At 46.6% G+C, this 16,154-nt stretch overlaps 1 protein-coding gene across 2 annotated transcripts; it reads right to left on the minus strand.

Moving 5' to 3' along the window:
- Window positions 1–100: 100 nt before the first annotated feature.
- On the minus strand, window positions 101–15,922 carry CSRNP2 (cysteine and serine rich nuclear protein 2). Of its 2 annotated transcripts, XM_055583590.1 has the most exons (6): window positions 15,672–15,922; window positions 14,850–15,019; window positions 10,019–10,256; window positions 8,473–8,732; window positions 5,209–5,505; window positions 101–3,505 (listed from the first exon to the last, which is right to left on the minus strand). In XM_055583590.1, the coding sequence occupies exons 2-6, from the start codon at window positions 14,871–14,873 to the stop codon at window positions 2,582–2,584; spliced, it is 1,743 nt and encodes a 580-aa protein (XP_055439565.1). In that variant the 5' UTR covers window positions 14,874–15,019; window positions 15,672–15,922; the 3' UTR covers window positions 101–2,581. The 2 variants fall into 2 exon arrangements, with proteins under 2 accessions (XP_055439565.1, XP_055439573.1); XM_055583598.1 differs by lacking the exon at window positions 14,850–15,019.
- Between the last annotated feature and the right edge of the window lie 232 nt (window positions 15,923–16,154).

Genomic DNA, 16,154 nt, shown 5'->3' on the forward strand with positions numbered 1-16,154 from the left:
AGTAACTGAATTGTGGTCTGCCAAGATAAAGAGAACACCATTCTTTTGAATATTTCTTTAATATTACATTTAAATATTTTCTTTAAATACAGCATTATCACAATGTAAAGGACCTAAAAGCCAAAAAAAAAAAAAAATTTTTTTTTCAGAGAACCAGACAAGCTTTGGATTCACATTGAAAATACTACCTGTGTACAGTATGTGAGAAAGGAAATTGGAAAATATTACGACTTGTAATGAGTGATTTATCTGGATTTCTTTTATCCCACCTAGTCTAAGCAGGACTGAAGCTCTGCTTTTGTGGTCAGCAGCCTAGCCTTTCTAGCAACCATGCGCTGTAAATCTGTCTGTCCAGCTCAGGTAGCACCAGAAATGAGATGGACTAGGTTGCATAAAAGGCCCTTTGCTTGACAAGATTGTTAATGTTAATATTTAGCATTTAAGACGTTGGGACAGGTGAGTCAGAACTGTAGTTAATGAAGGGAGGGATTTATTATCTTGGGGGTTGGCAATGAGTTTAATTAGTTTGAGCTTCTTGGTCTGATCCCAAATGTCTTATTAACAGGTGAATCCACTTCCTAGCTTAGGCTGGAGCCCTCCTAAGGAGGGAAGATACAGCACTCACCCTCCCCTTCTGACACAAACTTCTAGCAAGATTCATCTCGAGAGTCAAATTCCCAACTAAACTTCAATCTTATATCTGAGGGGACCAGTCTAAGGTGGCGGAGTGTAGCTCAGTTGAGGATAGCACCTATTTCACAGGTGCTTCGGACTCTCGACTCTTGTGAGCCTAGAGGAGAGAGATAAGGGCCTATGGCTTATTAATTCACCTCCAAATGTAAAACCAGCAAAAACAGGAATGAACAGGAGAGGCAGAATAAGTTAAAAGGATGTATCCGTGTTGAATATAAGGCCTTTCAGGCTCAGTTTAGGTTTGATAAGTGAAATGCTACTGTGATATACATACATAAAGATTGCTTTCAGACACCGGGGCCTTAACATACCACAAGGCTTTATAAGCAAAATAAGTAGGAACAGTTACCTCCTCCACCAAAAAAAAAAAAAAAGGTTTGTACTTTGTCTTTTCCTGGTTAATAAACCATACCAGTAATGAAGCATGGTGTGAAGGATGCTAGAGTATTTTGCTCCCTACTGCCTCCCTTTTCAAACAGAGGCAAAGAGCCATTAAAAAAAAAAAAAAAAAAAAAGAAAACAGAGGCAGTGGTAACTTTGCTAGTGAAAAGAATTTCAGCAGAGCACATCCTGGAACATAAACTAGACATAAGAGAACAGGAACCATGTCCCCCCTAATAAAGGTACAAACAGAATCTGAGTTCCACGCTATAGACCTCAAAAGTTACAGTTAGAACTTGACTTCTTAGAACCTGGGAGCTGCAGGAAGCATTTAGGAACTGGTTTGGCTTCCAGTCTTTATATATCAAGATGGAGGAAGCCAATAAGCATTTGCAGCTCGTGGGAACAGTATGTGAATATAAGAACTCTAACCCTGTATATCCAAGAGGGATCAGGAGGGTAGATCAAAAGGAAAAAACAAGAAAGGTAACACAAAAACACTAGTTGGTGAACTTGCCACATCCTACATTCCTTTAAAGCTTAATTTGGGAGAAGGGGGGGTGGGGAACAGGGCGGGGAAGAACCTAGGTGAAAAAGCAAGCACGGCACAAAGAAAGTCATCTTTCCAGACAGCCGCCTGTTCCTGCTGCCTCCTCTGGACATAGGTTAGTGCTCCATATAGGCCTCCTATGGGATGTGTGAGCCCCAGATTAAAGCTGCCTGATGGAGCTGCGGTTAGACACGAAGGGAAGACTAGCTCTTGATGCCACATCCCAGCCAATCTAGCTCTTTCCCTTCAAAGGAAAAAGGACAAAGCGGGGGCGGGGGAAAGACAAGTTTAACTCTAGTACCTAAAAACGTGTGAAAGAAACACTTCAAGTTAAGACCAGGAATCCCCAGTGTGGGGAACAGGTCAGAGAACAAAAATGTCAAATATTAACTTATTTACCAAATAAGGGGGGGTCAGGGAAGGTAGGTTCAATTTTTATAGATCTTAGGGGTTTTGTACAGAAGCAGAGACACTCTCAGCCCCTCTCTAGACTCAACCAGCTGACGATTCCAACTGTATTACTATGATACACCAAAGTGGGGTATCAGAGTAACTGCTGAGGAAGGTGAGCTTAACCCTGCCTGGAGCTCAGAAGAGAAGAAGGGGCTTTGTCATGCTGTTCAAACTGTCATGTTCTGGTCCCTACGTGAATAGCTGCTTGAATTACCCAGCTCCTCCTATGAGATCCTAGTTCTTTGTTCCGAACGCCCAGAAAGCTCAGGATGCAGCCTCCTCTGCCCCAAGACTGTCCCCTGATCGAGCTGGGGCTGGTCTCCTTGGTTCTGTTGGCCCTTTAAAAAATACTTGTACAAACAATCCTTTCCCACCCTTTCCCCAGTGACCCCAATAAAATAACATAGGAGCAGCAGCTGCTTCTACAGTTTTGTTTTTGAAATGGTGTTAGATAAAATAAGGGAATAAATAGAGAACGGGTGCGAGGCAGTCTCCGCCCCTGCGTCACACTGCCAGAGGCAGCTCCAGGGCAGGCTCCTCCGGGGGCCTGTCCGCACTCTGCGGTGCGGTCTTCTCCACTGCACAGCCCTCTTCCCTGTCCGTGCACATGGGGAGGCTCGAGGGGGACCAGGAGGGGCGACAGTCTTCGGTCCCAGGCTCCTCGGGGTTACAATCTTCGGGCACTAGCGCTTCTAGAGTGGATGTTTTCCCCACCTCTGATTTACAGAGGGCAGTTGGGTCTGTGGGGCCACAAGCCACCAGTGAGGTAACAGGGAGAGAGAAGACATTCAGATCCTTCTCCTTGGGGAAGGAGGGTGGGCCTTCTTCCGTCCCAGGCTCTCCTTTCACCCCCAGGACTGGCCTCTGCTCCACCTGGTAGTAGACCAGGGGCCCACTGTTCAAGTAGGATGGGTTGTTCACGGCCGAGGCGGTCGGGTGGTCCGAGTTCTCGGCAAAACACAGCACGGAGGAGCCTGGGGGCAGCTGAGCCTGGATGAGAATGGGGGCAGTGAGGCCCGGGCACAGCTCTTCCGGGACAGCCAGGGGCTCCTCCAGGATGCACACACCCAGGCTCTCGATGCCAGAGTCCAGGCTGGCACTGGAGCCGCTGGAGTCCTCCTCCGCCTTGAGCCGCTCCAGTTCCTCCGCGCTCTGCAGGTGCATCACCGCCGTCTCGTTCTCGGCAATGAACTCCTGGAAGTCCTGTGTTTCCGCACCCTGTGCTGCTGCCAGGCTGCAGCTGGTGGTGGGAGAGGGCCCCTCGTCTGGGGCTGGCGGGCGGTTCACCTGCCGCTTGCTCTCCAGCTCCAGCTTCATGATGGTGTGGAGGTAATGAGTCCGGACCCGGATTGGATTGAATTCAATGCGCCCAGCCATGTTGCCACAGCCATCCCGGGAGCAGCCACATGGAAAGGACATGCGATCCACCTGAGAAGACAAGGTGGTTGAGGCCAGATGAGATAGGAGACGTTAGCTGGCGGACACAGGGAGTCAGAGTTTGAGATCTTCTTAGAAGAGAAACAGCAGATTCAAAACATAACCTCTTGGGGTAGAATGAATACATGTATATGTATGGCTGAGTTTCTTAGTTGTTAACCTGAAACTATCACAACATTGCTAATTGGCTATACCCCAATACAAAATACAAAGTTTAAAAACCTTAAAAAAAATAAATAACCTGCCCTGTGAGCTACCACACCACCTGCCTTTTAATTCCAGCTCAGCCACTTTTCTTGAGGTCACACTTACTAATTAGTAAGTGTGACCTCAAGAAAAGTCATCTCTCTCCTAGGGCTTTGTTTCTTCTGAACAAAAAATAGACAAAGATCATGTCAAAGAGCCCTTCCAGTTACAAGTCCAGAGAGAACTCTCTGAAAGCTGACAATTCTCAGAGAAAACGAAATGCAGGGACCCCTGAGACTCTTCCATAACTTACCTACTTTATTAAGAAAACAAAAGGCCAGGGCCCAAGCCTGTTCTTTGACGACAGGGATGGAAAAGGATGTAGAAGACCTAGCCAGTCTAAGGCAATACATTCTTGGGAAACAAGGCAAAAGTGCCTCTGTTGGCTAAGATGCTAGAGTGATGATTCAAACAAAATAATGGCCCATTTTCCCTCCTTGCTTCATTTTCCCCTGATGGTTGGCCAGCTTGGTTTGCAAGCAGTCATCAAGACAATTAACTTACACACCAGGGATATCTGGAAAAGACATGCTTTCTACCTCCTCCTCTCCCCTTTGAATTCTCCAGATGAAAAAACCCCACCCATACCAAAAATAAAAATGCGAATAGACAATAAGTATGGACAAATACACAGGGTCTTCCTATGATATCAAACTTCTAGAACTCTCCATTCCAGTTTTTGGGAAAAGTCCATTTCTTAGAACTAACCTCAGCTCTGTGTGTAACAGACCAATTCGTTATGGCACTTAGTCTGAAAAGCATTATCTGGTCAGACCTGTTATAGTTATCTGATACCAACCCAAAAATAAGAAAAGCTTAGGATACATTCTACCCCAAGGACTGATAGACTCAGTATACAGGTTCCAGATAAATATTCTTTGCCATTTTCCAGTTGAGATTTGTCTTCCAAACTGTCTCTTGTCAGAGGCTCTCTGGGAAACGATGCTGTCTTTAAGGATGCGGTGGATTTCAGCCCAAATCTGATCCTGAGTTACAGATTCTGAGGACTATTCTGATTTTTACAAAAATGGACTAGAGGTACCATGAGGAAGTGTTTATCTAAACACTTTTATCTAAAGCCTACCTCAGTTCTTTGCTTCTGTTTACAAGGAATCAGTATTTAAGGATAGCTACTAAATGTGAAACTTACTAACCCCGTTCCTCCAGGTGCTGACAACTGCTTCTTATCATCTCTGAGGTGAGAGACACAGGGAAAAAAAAATCATCCCTATCTCCACAGCCTGAGAATCCTGCCATACTTGTTTTCTTGGTTGGTGGAGGAGGGCTATAGAATGGTGAGTGCTACCCCCTACACAGGGACCCGCCACATTCACTGGCACCCACACCAGACAACACCGCTGACTCTGGGATGCCAGGGGTCACAGGTCACCTGTGGTCAGGTGACCACACCATGGTCACTATGCCACCACAGGTCAGGGAGGACTGACCTGGCATTTAATCCCAGCCTGGCTGCAGGCACACGCTTCTGGATCACAATACAGTCGACAGTCACAGCCACACTCTTCCCGTGACAGGCGGATGGCTCGAAGTTCTTGCTTCTCTTCAGCATCGATGCGATGGACCCCAGAAGCCCGCAACAGGGCGCGTCGCCGCTTGGTGGGCAGAGGCTGCAGGAAGAAGTAATCATCCACCTCCACATTTTCCACATCAATATCTTCATCTGAAACATCATCCAGTGTCAGGCCGTCGGCCTCCACCGACTCCACCGTTCCGTTCTTGGTCAGCTGCCAAGAGACAGGAAGGAAGGTCAGGTGCCAGAGCAGGATCAGCAGGAGCCTCCTCACCGGGCACAACTAGAGCAGGTCAGGCCAAGTGAACCTGCTGCCATGATGCAGACGTCCACGCAGCCTGTCCCGGCGCACATGTGGCTCCTGAGCACGGTAAACACACTGAACTTTAACCCTTATCTCATTTTAATTAAGTATAAATAGCCACTAGTATGGCAAGTGCCTACCATACTGGATAGAGTCAGTCCAGAGAATAATCTAGAGCAGGAGGACAGGAAGCCTATGTAGCACCAACACCAGCCCATCAACACAAGGGACATCAGCTTTCTGGCTCAGAGTTTCTCCCAATCTGTCTCACATTCCCCCCCAGAAGATAATTTCCCCCCACAGTTATACCCTTCATTTGCAGCCTTCTACCCCTTAGCTTCAGCCAACCTGCCATCTAATACATGGACGAAGAGAAGGCACTTCAATGGATGGATATTCCTTGGCTGTAAACAGCCTTGCAAAACACCTGTTAGCTTGCACTCTGAAGGACCCAAAACCACAATTCTGGGAAGAGTACGTTAAAGTGTAGTACAAGGCTACCTATCATGTCTTTGTCAATGAACCTGAATCCTCACAGTCTGAGTAATAATCTGAGCATACACAGAAGAGCTTCATTTTATGGGGAGGAGAAAAAAGTGAGCAAGTTATCAATGGCTATCAAGAAAGCCCTCACTTCCCATGGCCTAAAAGAAATATTCTTTTTTCTTTTTTTTGGCCATGCTGCGTGGCTTCAGGAATCTTAGTTCCTGGACCAGGGATTGAACCTGGGCCCTCAGCAGTGAAAGCACTGAGGTCCTAACCAGTGGACCACCAGGGAACTTCCTCTTTCTCCCTTCTAATCCTTTTTATTTGGTTTCAAAGGAAAGCTGCATGTGAGGTAGGGTGGCAAATATAATACTGCGTGTACTCTCTGCAGGAAGGAATCTGGGTTCTCTGGCTAAGGACAAAGAGGCAGGAAGGGCGATCTGAGTGGAAGGACAGGCTGAAGACAATTTGTGGCTGAATGAGTTCTGAAAACCCACTCGAGAGTTCAGGTAAAGAAAATGAGGCCTCACGATCCCCAGGGCTCTGGAAGCTACTGGCAGGATGAAAGCCAAGCTACTGGTGGGTTTGGCTCATTTCATCAGCCAGTCAGAAGAATGCTGGTAAAGGAATAACTCCTGGGAGAGATGTGATGCAACAGACCTGGCTAATAAGCTACAAACCTGTCCTGTTTGTTTGTTTGTGGGGAGGTGAGAAGAAGAATGAGAGAAAGTGGTGCTTCTAGGGAACCCCACATCTATTATTTCTGTTGCAGGCAGGCCAACTACGAGGGGCCTTCCTGCAGACCTGAGCATTGCTCCTGCCCATTTCACCAGGGCTGGCCTCCTCCAAAGCACCTCCCTCCCCTCCTTGATATCCTATCAAAGGAAAGAGATTAGAAATGCAGTAGAAAGAAACCATGTAGACAGATAGGAGAATTTAATATAGCCTAATAGAAGAACACTTCAAATCAGTGAGAAAGATTCTAGTCATTAAATGGTATTGGGACAACTGTCTATTCTTTTAGAGGAAGAAAAAATTAAGTTAGATTCCCAATTCATACTATTTGTTAATAATGAATTCCATATGGATGAAAGGCCAAAGAAAGTAATAAAACTGTTAAAAAATTATAGGTACTAATACTGATGCAAAGCAGCAGTGTTTTTGTTTTTCTGGATGGAAGTCCAAAGGGAAAACAAATATTAGATGGCATATGGGAGATGCAAAATGTATTATTTTTGAGAACAACTGCCTCTTTATAGTATAAAGTGCTAAAGATAGGAAAGATTTCTAAGAAAAGAGTAAACTGGTCCAAAGTAAGGGTGTTCTCTTGACACAGAAGGAAAGGGAAGAAAGCCTTCATGGCAAATGACAAGTTTATTTGCTCAGCTGTTGCTATAGCAGCAGAAAGGTGATAGGTCAGTGATGGAATTCCTCAGACAGAAGACAGGGAAGCCTGAATGTCACTGAAGTTAGAAAAACAGGTGTAAGGTTTGAGGCGTGGACTGCAGGCAGCAGACACAGAGCTCTCAAAGGGACAGAGCACTGAGGTCTAGTTCATACACAACCTCTGTCACTGGTTCTCCCACTTTCCTGCGTTGTGTGTATCATCAGGATTTCACCCATGACCCTGGAAATAATGCAGCCACCTGTTTTAACATGGGTCTGCATACTTTGAGCCCACAAAAAAGTCGGCCAGGCCTGAACCAGTGTTCTCCAAGCTCAGAATTAGGAACTCGAGGGACAATATTTTGCAGACTGGTGGAAACCACAGCTGTGGCGTGCCAGATGGTGCAAAGAGCAAATGTGGAGCTATTAAAGAGAAATCTGAGGTGGGTCTTCCAGCCCTACTCTCCTCCTAAACTTGAAGAGCAGCATCAGACTGCAGGCCCAGTACTATACAAATCAAAAATAACTATTTGGTAAGGCTATTGTTTATACCTGAAAACCTATCATCTAGAAGCAACTGGGTACAGAATTGGCAGCATCCTTTCAAAAGATCCAACACCTGTTCTGTGCATCAAGCCAATGGACAATCATTTGATGAGAAACGGAAACACTGAGCTTCCTAAGGGCCCAGGGGTGGCAGACCGGAATGTCTTCAGGTAGGCATTCAGATTTTAAACACTGATAGATGGGGGAAGAGTAGGGAAGTCTAGGGAGTCTCTGCTAGACTCCCCACCACAGACAAGAATAGTGTCTCAGACTGAGATTTGATTCCAAATCTGAGATTCTTCATTAGAAAGATGTGGAATCTCTACATACCAAAGGCAACAGTCCAAAACCAAACCAAACCAAACCAAACAAACAAACAAGAAAAACACAATAGACCTAGATGGTTTTCTGCTTTTTCTTGACACAGGCCAAGTATCAGACCCCAGACCCCTTAGGCACCTTCATTTTCTTGGCATGGAGTTTCTCCTCCTTCAAGTGTTCACGAAGAATCTCCCGATGGTTCACCTCCTGCTCCTGAGCAAACTCACAGAGCGTGTAGCTGCGTACAGAGTTATGGCGCTGGGCCATGCCCAGAGAGCTGCCGCCCTGGCTGGGCACGCTGGTAAAACCCTGGCGCCGAGCAAAGTAGTACACAGTCACCTGGTCAAATCGCACATTTTTCCTCCGCAGCTGCTTCTGCCGCTTCAAGATGGATGTGGCTGAGAAGGGAGCACAGAAAGTTTTATTAACCCAGAGAGGGCCTGTTGGAGGACCTCATTCTTTCTCATCCATCTAGGCTCTCAACTCTTCTCCAAAGGTGCTCCTTGTACCTTGAGACCTTCCAAATCTTCAAACCTTAAATGCACAGTTGGAAAGGACCTTGACCATCACCAGGTCCATACCACTGTCTCCTGGCTGACTTCTGCCCAACAGATGACCACAAAATCTATTTTTAGAGATCAGTTAGGAAGAGAACTGTAGGTAATCTTTTCGGGATTTAACAATCTACACAACTTCACTGTCCAATACAGCAGCTGCTAGCCACATGTGACAATGTAATTAAAATGAAATAAAAACTTAAAATTCAGGTCCTCAGTTAAACACTAATCACACTTTAAGCACTCAATAGCCACATATGGCTAATGCCTACCATACTGGACAATACAGATACAGAACACTCTGTCATAGCAGAAAATTCTTTTGGACCGCATTTTTTTGTTTTGGCCATACCACACAGGTTATGTAGTATGTTTGGCCTACACGGGTTGTAGGTCAGCTTCCTGACCAGGGATTGAGTCTGGGTCACAGCAATCAAAGTGCCAAATCCTAACCACTAGATCAGCAGGGAACCCTCCCTGGACAGTGCTGATCTATAGCAGTAAATGGCAAACTTCTTCTGTAAAGGTCCAGGTAATAAATATTTTAGGTTTTGTGGGCCACAAGGTCTCTGTTGTAACTACTCAACTCTGCTGTTATAGCATGAAAGCCACTGTAGACACTGGGTATTGTGGCTGTGTTCCAATAAAACTTTATTTACAAAAATGGGCAGTGGGCCAGATTTACCCCACAGATAAGCCCTGATTTATAGAATCAGAAGTTCCTTCCAAGAAACTAACTGAGCTGTAAGAATTAAGAAGCCTTGAGATGCCCCCGTTGCCTTAACAGGCAGTAAGCATTTACTTCTTGCTAGAGCTACAATTTTGTGGAACTATATGGGATTCTGGTGGGAAAGGGTAAACTCCTGGACTCCTCCTTTTTCAGTTTAATTCGACCCATTCTGGGGACCCAAAAACCACAGCCCAAGTAAAATCAGCCAGAATAAATCCCACTTAAGTCTATGATATTAGAGCAATGAGATCCTCCAAAGAGCACGACTGAGCCAAGAGTGGGAGAGATTACAACTAAGGACAAATCCCCAAGCTGGACAGAAGCTGGTGTGAGAGCTGCAAAGGGCTCCAGTGCCTGGGGGACTTGGGTGCAGGCTGGGAGGGGGCGGCTCACTCACGTGTGAAGCCGGCAGCTGTAGGAGGATTCAGGCTGTCGCAGCTGTCGGCACTGTCACTGCTGGAGATCTCATCATCGGAGTTGGAAACTGATGAGCCCACATCCACGTCATCAAACTTCCTCTTGAGACCCGAGCCCGTGAATGCATCCATTGGTTTCAAAGGGGTTTCCTTGGGGGAGCCCACCACGTCGGCCCCAAAGCCCCTGCTCACCAGCAGGTAGCCAGGTGCATTAGGATTCTGCCCAAGGGAGAAGAGGAATCAGCACTCCAGTCCTGAGACAGACCACTCCCAAGTCTATGCACACAGCTCTCCAAGTGCAGAAAGCAGGCCCGAGTCACTAGCACGGACATCTGCTCTCTTGAGACAAGGTCATATCTGTACTTCTTCCAGTCAGCACTCTCCTCCTCCTGTTTCTCCCTAGCCCCTCCAGCCTCAATCACTCTTCGAATAATGAGATGAGTAACAGCAGCACCTTTCCCAGTGGAGTGAAGGCCTTTGGTTCCAAGCCAGCTGGGCTCAAGGCTTCATTAGCCCTGGGTTAACAGTAGTGCTCTTCTGCTCGCCCAGGAGAGCTCTCCACAGGGCCCGCAGGAGGGACTGGGGATCAAAGGCAGAATTAGGCTATGCCTCAACCTATACTAGATCCAATTATTTTTCTGGAAATATAGCCTGGCATTTCCCAAAGTGTATCCACTAAATAAACTAGTTCCACACATATTAATTAATAGAGGCCTGGGGGGGGGGGCAGGGGGCGTGTGTCAGCGTGCCTCAGTTTCCTCCTACAACAACTGAATTTTTATAGTATCTGAAAATTGGAGACAGGGGTGGGGTGGGGGGCTTCCCTGATGCCCCCAGGTAAAGAATTTCAGATGGTAAAGAATTCGCTTGTAATGCCCAGGTTCAGTTCCTGGGTCAGAAAGATCCTCTGGAGAAGGGAATGGCAACCCACTCCAGTACTCTTGCCGGGAGAATTCCGTGGACATAGAAGCCCCTGGTGGGCTACAGTCCATCACAACTGAGCGACTAACACACACACACACACACACACACACACACACACACACACATACACACACATCCCCACCCCCCAACACGATATTAATATATTAATAGCTTTTACATGGAAATAAGACTGCTGTGTCAAAATACTTAAGAAAACTCTTTTACGAAGACCTTTTAGAGACTTTTAATATGTTAAAGAACCTGGCGAAGGGTAAGAGGAAACAGAAGGCAGGGCTTCCACACATCTGTAATCCTTTGTTTCTAGAGTATCTTACAGGGCAAAGGATTTGGAACACATTTTGGGAAACACTGCTGTAGGCTTTCAATTTCAAAGTACACTGACAGGGAAATGCTTTACTCAGATCTTCACAAATGTAAAGTGTCTCACCAGGCTCCTGAAAAGGACAAATTAGATTCTAAAGAATGGACTGAAGGGGGGGTTGGGTTGGTATGGGGGGAAGGAATGGACTGAAGATTAGAAACCCAGACTCTTTCCCAATTGCCTACTGCTCCATAAACCTGGGCTCGGTTGACCTACCATCATCCTCTCTGCAAGGCTTCCCTTTACAAACCTTGCCCTCTATAAAGAAACTGGCAAGGGCATGACAAATAGTAAATCGTTTAAATAGATTTACTCTGGTTACATTATTACAGCAGGCAGTGTTTTCAACATGCTGCCACACAACCAAGGAGTCTGGGATAGTCCATTTCCCAAGGACAGATCTTTCTCCTCCATCTTTGGACTTGAGTTCCCGAGGATATGAATCTGCTCAACAGAAACGCTGTCAGAGCCGGGGCCACATATGATGATGCGAAAGCTCCCTGCTCTGCCTCAGTAATGCCAGAATCTCCCCAGACTATGATCTCACTAGTTGCTAATTATGCAGCAGGAATAACAACACTGCCCAGAAAGCCAGGGCTGCATGACTGCAGAGCAACTCCCCAGAATATACTGTGGTGGTGTTAAGAGGTGCCTGCTACAGTGCTGATTTTCTAGACTGTGTTTTGGAAACAATTTGCCTGCTCTTGGTTCAGCTCCACAGTCAACCAGACCTAATAAGTAGGTATTTCTTAATTTACCTAGCCAGATCTCATAAAAATTCAAGTCACAAGATGCACCTAAGAAACCTGTCTTCATAGGTCTCAGACCAGCACACTCCTGAAATAAACTGGCCAGAAAGATAAAAAACATCAAGTACTAGATACAAACTGTAATTAAATTTAAAAATGAGCCCAAAGTATCAATTTTGTTCTTCAGGTTACCCATCTTAGGAGATCACATTCTTAGGACATGATCTTGGGTCACGACATTCCTAGGACGTGGGTAAGAATGGAGACAGCCATGGACTTTCATTTAAGGTTAAGATTTCAGCTGGGCTTAAAGATGCCTATTAACTAACAAATCTCATTTCATTCTATTATTGGAGGAGGTGAGACCCTTGCTATGGAGTACTTATGGGGGAGAAATAAAAAAAGAAAAACAATGTTGACCACTGAACTCAACATTTCCTCCCCACCAAAAAATCTTATTGACCATATAAAAAAGCTGATTTGAGCTCAAAATCCTTCTTAGAAAGGACTGAAGTCCAGCTTCAGTTTTAACTGAGAACCAGTTAATACTGCCACTAGGGAAGTGCCTTGTTCCTAAGCCTGAAGGTACTCATCAGTTCAGTTCAGTCGCTCAGTCATGTCCAACTCTTTGCAACCCCATGGACTGCAGCATGCCAGGCCTCCCTGTCCATCACCAACTCCCGGAGTTTACTCAAACTCATGTCCACTGAGTAATAGATTTGTTTTTAAATCAAGTTTTTAAACAAGTCTTACTTATTTATATTTTTTTGGCGGCATCCTGTGGCATGTGGGATCTTAGTTCCCCAACCAGGGATTGAACCAATGCCCCCTGCATTGGAAGGCAGTCTTAGCCACCGGACCACCAGGGAAGCAAATGTGCTTCCTTGTCCTTTCTTGTCCTCTGTTCTGGTGTCCCTTTGCTTCTAGTAGTGTGGGTTCCTTCTGAATGTTTCTCCTTAAGCCCTGCATGTGATTGAGTCTGGTCCAAGATGGTGTTTTAATATAATCCTCCACTGTCTTAACCCAGGTGCCCCCAGGCTATCTTTTCTCTTCAGGTCACTTTTTGTGCACTCTGGGCGGCCAGAATTGCTGGCTGCTTTCTCTATTCTTTTTTTCCCTACGTCTTTCTCACTCCCATTTCTGGAAAAGAGGTTTCTGGGCAATGATAGGAGGAGGCTAGTAAGAAAGAAGAAGAAAAGATGCAAAACCTGGGAGAAAAATATTTTCCTTAAAATGTCTGAGAATCATCTGAATGGCTATATACCTATGTAATGTGCATACTGACTGAGCTCTTTTCACCCTATCCAAGATGTTAGCATCACTTTTTCTGCCATTAACCCATTCTTATAAAAAAAAAAAAGAAAAAAAAAAACCCCAAAATTCTGTCCTGAGAACCAGTATAACTTAAAATTTCAACCCAGCTTTCCTTGTCCAGCTCTCTGGAGTGAACTTGACTTGTGAGATAAAGATGCCCACTGGGCACCAAGAAACCTCCCATCCACTTCCACTGTGGCCTGAAGAAATCCTTCTCTGAAATAGCAATAACAACAATGGGTTCCACTTTTCAATTTATCAATTCAACTTCCTTTCCAACCACAGTTAGAAATCAGTCATCCCCACCTCTCTCAACTATTTATTCTTTGGCAGAGGATCAATGCCTAGGTTCAAGAAAAACACTTTTAACTTATACTCCAAGCACTTAACCCATACCGAAATAAGATGAGATTGGAAATGCAGGTCATAACTGACAGTTAACTGTCAAAATGACCAACTCAAAGAATAAATGCTTTTGGAGAAAATAATGCAAACCTCTATAAAAGCTTTTGTGCCATTAAAATGAAAGGTCAGCTGACACTTTCTAGCTGCATGCCTTACTGCCTTTTAAGTATTTCTGCTAGTTGAACATTTCCCAAAGGTATACAAAATAATTCAGATCCATAGTATATAGAAGAGATTAGGCTAGCACCAAATAAAACAGATTTACAGCATGTATGTATTTTAGTACTAAGCTTAAGCCTTTTCAGGCCTATGAGGATTCCTATAACCACCCTCAAACCCCAAAACCCAGCATATGTGAGACTAGCAAGAAAGGAACTGCCCCTCCCCTAATTCTGTGGATGCAGAATGTATTGACAGAGTTTAGGTAATGAAATCTCTCTCCTAAATGAGTCCAAAATAAGACAAGGTACCTCTCACAGCCCACTTCGACTGGAACCCAATCTTCTGCTAAAGGTCAAGGGCCGAAAATCTCTAGTAAGATGTCAGCGCTACCATGTGTAGCTGGATTAGAGGAAGGAAAGCTTGTTGCTAAGTGTTAGGATCAACCTAAATAAGATGAGCAGTCCTGCTTCTCCTTTTACAAAATATTGTGAGCTGCTCCTCAAATACTATGAATTTTGTGGCTCCATGTGTCCTTGTGATAACCAGGATCATGAAGTCACAAGGTGCTGAAGTGAAAACATTTTGTTTAAACTAAGAATTTCAAGGAAGCTTTTCCCCGCCAACCCTCCCTCTCTGGTTTCATCCCGTCACTGACACAAGGTTAGGTTCTGGCTTTCCATGTCTGAACTCCCATCCTATGAAGGGCACAAGATCTTTGTGGGAGACCTGGAACATGGTGCTGCAGGACCCATGAACTCTCAAGAATCTCCAGTCGTTTATAACTCTGGCACACATCAACATCCTCCTGGCTCTGGACATTTGCAAATTGGAAAGTCGGTAAAAGAAAAGGAAAATCTGAATTAACGATGGATTTACCTTGAACTGAAAACTGCAAGACATGAGGACACTGTGTCTCTCGGGGATAACTTCTAACGTTTCATACTTAAGAACCGTGTATGTGTCACATTGCCACTCTAGCTCCCTTTAAAAGGATGAATCAAGACCGTACTAAAAGGAATGGATGGCAGTCGGCTGCGTGTTTGGGCCTGTGAAAAAAGATCCAACTAGCAACTAGGGCAACTGATGCTTTCGTTTTCCCACACAACGCCGCAAAAAAAAATGGGAGACCTCAGGAACCTGGGTTGAAAGGACGTGTCCAGTCACCAGTTCCCCTTCATAAGACACCCCCGCTGAACCCTTCAGCGCTGGGGTACCTTTTCACTCTGACTCCTGCGAACCTTCCTGCTCACTCCAAGCGTCTGCAGCCCCTACCCAGCTTCCCATCCTTTCCTGCCTGCTACCCACAAATTCCCAACCACTCCTCCCACATTTTCTTCTATTTCCCCCCTCCCCTTCCTTCACTTCCCTCCATCCTACATCATCTCCACTCCATTCCGAACTCAACCCGCAATCCGAATTCCTGCCGGCTTCTAAGCCGCTGGTCGGTCTCCCTCAAGCTGCCCCCGCAGTTCGGGCCCGCGTCCTCCGTGCCCCTGGCTCCCACGCCTCTCCCGACTCTTTCCCTTCCCGGCGGCGCTCTAGCTCCCCGCCCCCCGACCGCTGCCGTCCGTGCCTCCCTCATTTCTGACCCCTCCATCCGCGCGGCTCTGGGTTGACCACTCCTCCACAGTCGCCCGGGGGCCGATCCCGAGAAAGGACGAGGAGGCACCCTCCGCCCCCCACCCCTAGGCCCATTACCGGCTCCGCCGCAGCTGCCTCCTCCCGTGATGGTCTCTGCCGCCCCCGCTGCCGCCGCCCTAGCCCAAGTGGAAGGAGGGAGGAGAAAGCGAGTCCCGGGGCCGCACAGACGGTCTGGGAGTTCCCAGGGCGGCAGGGCGGGGAGGGACGATGGGTGGGCAGGTCGGCCGGCAGGCGGCAGAAGGCGGGCGGCTCCGACGACTCGGGCGCCCCCCGGCAACAGCCGCCCAGAACCGCCCCGGCTCCGGCTAACAATAGGCTCCGGCCGCAGCGCTCTGGCTCTTATAGGCGCCGGCACGTCCGGACTGAGCCCCGGGGCAGGCTGGGAAATGGAGTCTACGTACTAGCCCTACGCCCAGCGGCATGCCGGGAGTTGGAGGCGGTTACCTGCGCAGAGCCGAAACTCTCCGACAAACAGACTCAGGAGGTGGTGATTCCGCTGCAGCCTGGGAAAGCGAGTTTGACGTCGCTGCAGCCTTTTGA

The sequence above is a fragment of the Bubalus kerabau genome, chromosome 1 (genome assembly GCF_029407905.1).
Source record: "Bubalus kerabau isolate K-KA32 ecotype Philippines breed swamp buffalo chromosome 1, PCC_UOA_SB_1v2, whole genome shotgun sequence".
NCBI lineage: Eukaryota > Metazoa > Chordata > Mammalia > Artiodactyla > Bovidae > Bubalus > Bubalus kerabau.

Coding starts and splice junctions, on each gene's coding strand:
- CSRNP2 (XM_055583590.1), bottom strand. CDS start 14,873: ATGTCTTGCAGTTTTCAGTTCAAG. Junction 10,257..14,849: donor CTTGCAGTTTTCAGTTCAAG/GTAAATCCATCG, acceptor TCCCTTGGGCAG/AATCCTAATGCACCTGGCTA. Junction 8,733..10,018: donor TACAGCTGCCGGCTTCACAC/GTGAGTGAGCCG, acceptor CTCCCTTCTCAG/CCACATCCATCTTGAAGCGG.